The following is a 3,317-nucleotide window of genomic DNA, read 5'->3' as shown; positions in this document are numbered from 1 at the left end:
CTAAGTCTACGAAGGCATACATACTCTACCCCCTCAGGTTTTGAACTTGTGACCTCTTAGGAGGAAACACATGCTCTTAACCATTAAGCCCACTCACGCTGTATTCAACCATATTCAACCTTTGTTAACAAATTTCCGACATGGATCAAGCGAACATAATTCTAGTCACTCAAAGTACCATGAAGGAATACCACATCTTTAGTTATTAAGAGATTGATGGGACAATACTCAATGGGCATTGAAATAATTGATATGCAAGGGATAACCATGTGGCATGGAGTTTGGTTGGACTATTACTTTGGCATGTTGAATCTTGCAAGTGGGGCTATGTGTAAAGGATTAATGTTCTAATACATGTATTAATGAATGCTTTTGAACAACTTAATTGCATTTCATTAATGTACCAAATTACGCCTCATTGTTGTTAAAAGATCCAGTAATTTTAACTTTTTCCTATTTCGAATATGCTTCTTTCGAAGCTTAAACCCAGGGTCGAACCCTGTAGCATTCTTACCATGGCTGTGAGGATCATGGAAGCGACAGGTCCCACGAGTTTCTAGCCAAAAAAAATTGGGTGGACAGAAACTCAGCAATAAAACTCCAGAACACAACAAAACGACGCGAACGGAGGGCTCAGAAATGCCACCTTATCCAAAAGCCCATCCACTGCCTCTGTGTACATAGAACGCCCTCGCGCTCCCCTGCAAACTCCATTGCCCATTCAGTCTGCTAAAAAAAACCAATCGACATTGGAAAAAATCCCCCAATTCAATCCGCCATGTCGTGCGCCAACGTCGCCCTATCGGCCTGCCAGATGTCGGCGTCGACGAAGCCCATGATCCCTTCCTTCGATGGCCTCTCCACCCGCATTCTCCCTTTCCGCCGCTCCTCAATGGATCCCAACGCGGAGCTCGAATCCAAGTGCCCGCGCGGCCGCGCCGTGACGGTCTGCGACCTCCGCACACTCCGCGAGCGCATCGTCTCCGTCTCCAACACGAAAAAAATCACCGACGCCATGAAGCTGGTGGCCGCTGCCAAGGTCCGCCGTGCTCAGGAAGCTGTGGTGAACGGGCGTCCCTTCTCAGAAACCCTCGTCCAGGTTCTCTACAACCTCAACGAGCAGCTCCAGACCGAGGACGTCGACATTCCTCTCACGCAAATCCGTCCTGTCAAGAAGATCGCCATCGTCGTCGTCACGGGCGATCGCGGCCTCTGCGGCGGTTACAACAATTTCGTCTTGAAAAAGGCCGAGCGCCGCATGGCGGAGCTTCGCGAGCTCGGCGTCAATTACACAGTCGTCAGCATCGGCAAGAAGGGCAACTCCTACTTCAAGCGTCGCCCGGCCATCCCGGTCGACAAGTACTTCGAAACCGGCTCGATGCCGACAACGAAAGAAGCCCAGGCCATCGCCGACGACGTCTTCAGCCTTTTCATAAGCGAAGAAGTCGACAAGGTCGAGCTCCTGTATACGAAATTCGTGTCGCTGATAAAGTCCGAGCCGATCATTCACACGCTCCTGCCGCTTTCCCCCAAGGGCGAGGTCTGTGATATCAACGGCGTCTGTGTCGATGCCGCCGAGGACGAGATGTTCAGGCTCACGACAAAGGAAGGGAGGCTCACCGTTGAGAGGGAAATGGTTCGAACCCCGACGCCGGATTTCTCCTCAGTCCTCCTTTTCGAACAGGACCCCGTTCAGATTCTGGACGCCCTGCTCCCTCTCTATCTCAACAGCCAGATTCTGCGCGCGCTCCAGGAGTCGCTCGCCAGCGAGCTGGCGAACAGGATGAATGCCATGAGCAACGCCAGCGACAATGCCAAGGAGCTGAAGAAGTCGCTGTCAGTGACTTATAACAGGCAGCGGCAGGCCAAGATCACGGGAGAGATTTTAGAGATCGTCGCGGGAGCCAACGCCCTGGACTGAGTGTTTGTTCGTCTTGATTGCCTTTTGTCGATGATCGAGAATCGGATTCGGCTTGCTTAATGTCGATGTCGAGGATCAGATTCGACTTGCATCGACTTGCAGTCTTGTATATCTATAAGGGCTGTTTTAGGCCCGCTGTAATTTTTGAACAGTTCATTAATTTATATGCGATCACTGCTCAAACTGCCTTGCTTTGATCTTAATAAAGAGAGAATTCAAGAGACAGTTTACCCTTCTTTGACGTATCTGATTTAAATTACCCCTGCCTTGATCTTTATAACGAGAGAATTTAAGAGATACGTTACCTTTCTTTGATGTATCTGATTTAATTTATCTTTCTTTGTTGTCTCTGATCTGCCTTGCTTTGATCTTAGTAAAAAGAGTTCAAGAGCCAGTTTACCTTTCTTTGAAGTATCTGATTCAAATTACCCGTCTTGATCTTAATAACGAGAAAATTCAAGAGATAGTTTACCTTTCTTTTATGTATCTGATTTAATTTAACTTTCTTTGTTGTCTCTGATCCTGCCTTGCCTTGATCTTAATAAAGAGGGAATTCAAGAGACAGTCTACCTTTCTTTGACGTATCTGATTTAAAGTACCTGCCTTGATCTTAATAACGAGGGAATTCAAGAGATACTTTACCCTTCTTTCATGTATCTGATTTAATTTATCTTTCTTTGTTGTCTCTGATCCATTTTTGTTTCTTTTTCAATTGCATTTTGTTTTGGTTCTTCACAGTAACACTTCTTATTTATATTTTATTTTTTCCAGAATCGGGACTCTCTTCTCCTTAAACCTCGACCGGGATTGCGTCCGACGTTTGGAGTTTACAGATTATCAGTTCTCAGACATAGGATTGAGTCTCGAGGTTTGGGGTTAACAGATGATCGCACCGACGATTCCCGGGCAAGAACCAAGAGCACCATTCACAGTCGAGGTCAGTAGAGGAAAGCCTCCAATTAACCACTGGACCCCAGCTTAACTGACAGTTACATTTTATACTTTTGACAATGATCATGATTGTTTTATGAAATGAAATGATATTTTAAAAAATGAAATGATATTTTAATGTCGACGAGACTAAAAATAGTCTATGGGACTATTAGTTCCCTGTTTTTCGTCTTTTGCAATTCAATTATTTTCTTGTTCAAATTGATGATGAGCTGGCCCAACTTTTCAACAATCCCCTCACTAAATAGACAATGCCAAGAAAACGATGCTAGCATATTCCCATAACTTTCTCTGATGTCTTTGAATGCATCACATTCCAAAATGAAATGTTTTTCCGATTCCACTGCCCCAGACATGTAAAATGTACACACCTGTTCTTCCCAAGCTTCTTTAGGCCTTTTCCACCGTACTGTTTCACACAAAAGTTGATGCTAGTTGGTTCTTA

The 3,317-nt window shown here is 45.4% G+C and overlaps 1 protein-coding gene across 1 annotated transcript; it reads left to right on the top strand.

Moving 5' to 3' along the window:
• The first annotated feature begins 645 nt into the window (after positions 1-645).
• Positions 646-2,162, top strand: ATPC1 (ATPase, F1 complex, gamma subunit protein). Its single transcript, XM_089458563.1, has one exon. The coding sequence runs from the start codon at positions 779-781 to the stop codon at positions 1,919-1,921; it is 1,143 nt and encodes a 380-aa protein (XP_089314689.1). The 5' UTR covers positions 646-778; the 3' UTR covers positions 1,922-2,162.
• Positions 2,163-3,317: the final 1,155 nt, after the last annotated feature.

Source organism: Pinus tabuliformis, chromosome 7 (genome assembly GCF_031772625.1).
Source record: "Pinus tabuliformis cultivar Carrire ecotype Pingquan chromosome 7, CPIR1, whole genome shotgun sequence".
Taxonomy (NCBI): domain Eukaryota; kingdom Viridiplantae; phylum Streptophyta; class Pinopsida; order Pinales; family Pinaceae; genus Pinus; species Pinus tabuliformis.
Note: the sequence above shows the minus strand (reverse complement) of the source record. Positions and strands in the feature narration are given on the sequence as shown.

What these genes read in the sequence shown, in the direction of transcription:
- ATPC1 (XM_089458563.1), top strand. Translation starts at nt 779, where the DNA reads ATGTCGTGCGCCAACGTCGCCCTATCGGCCTGCCAGATGTCGGCGTCG.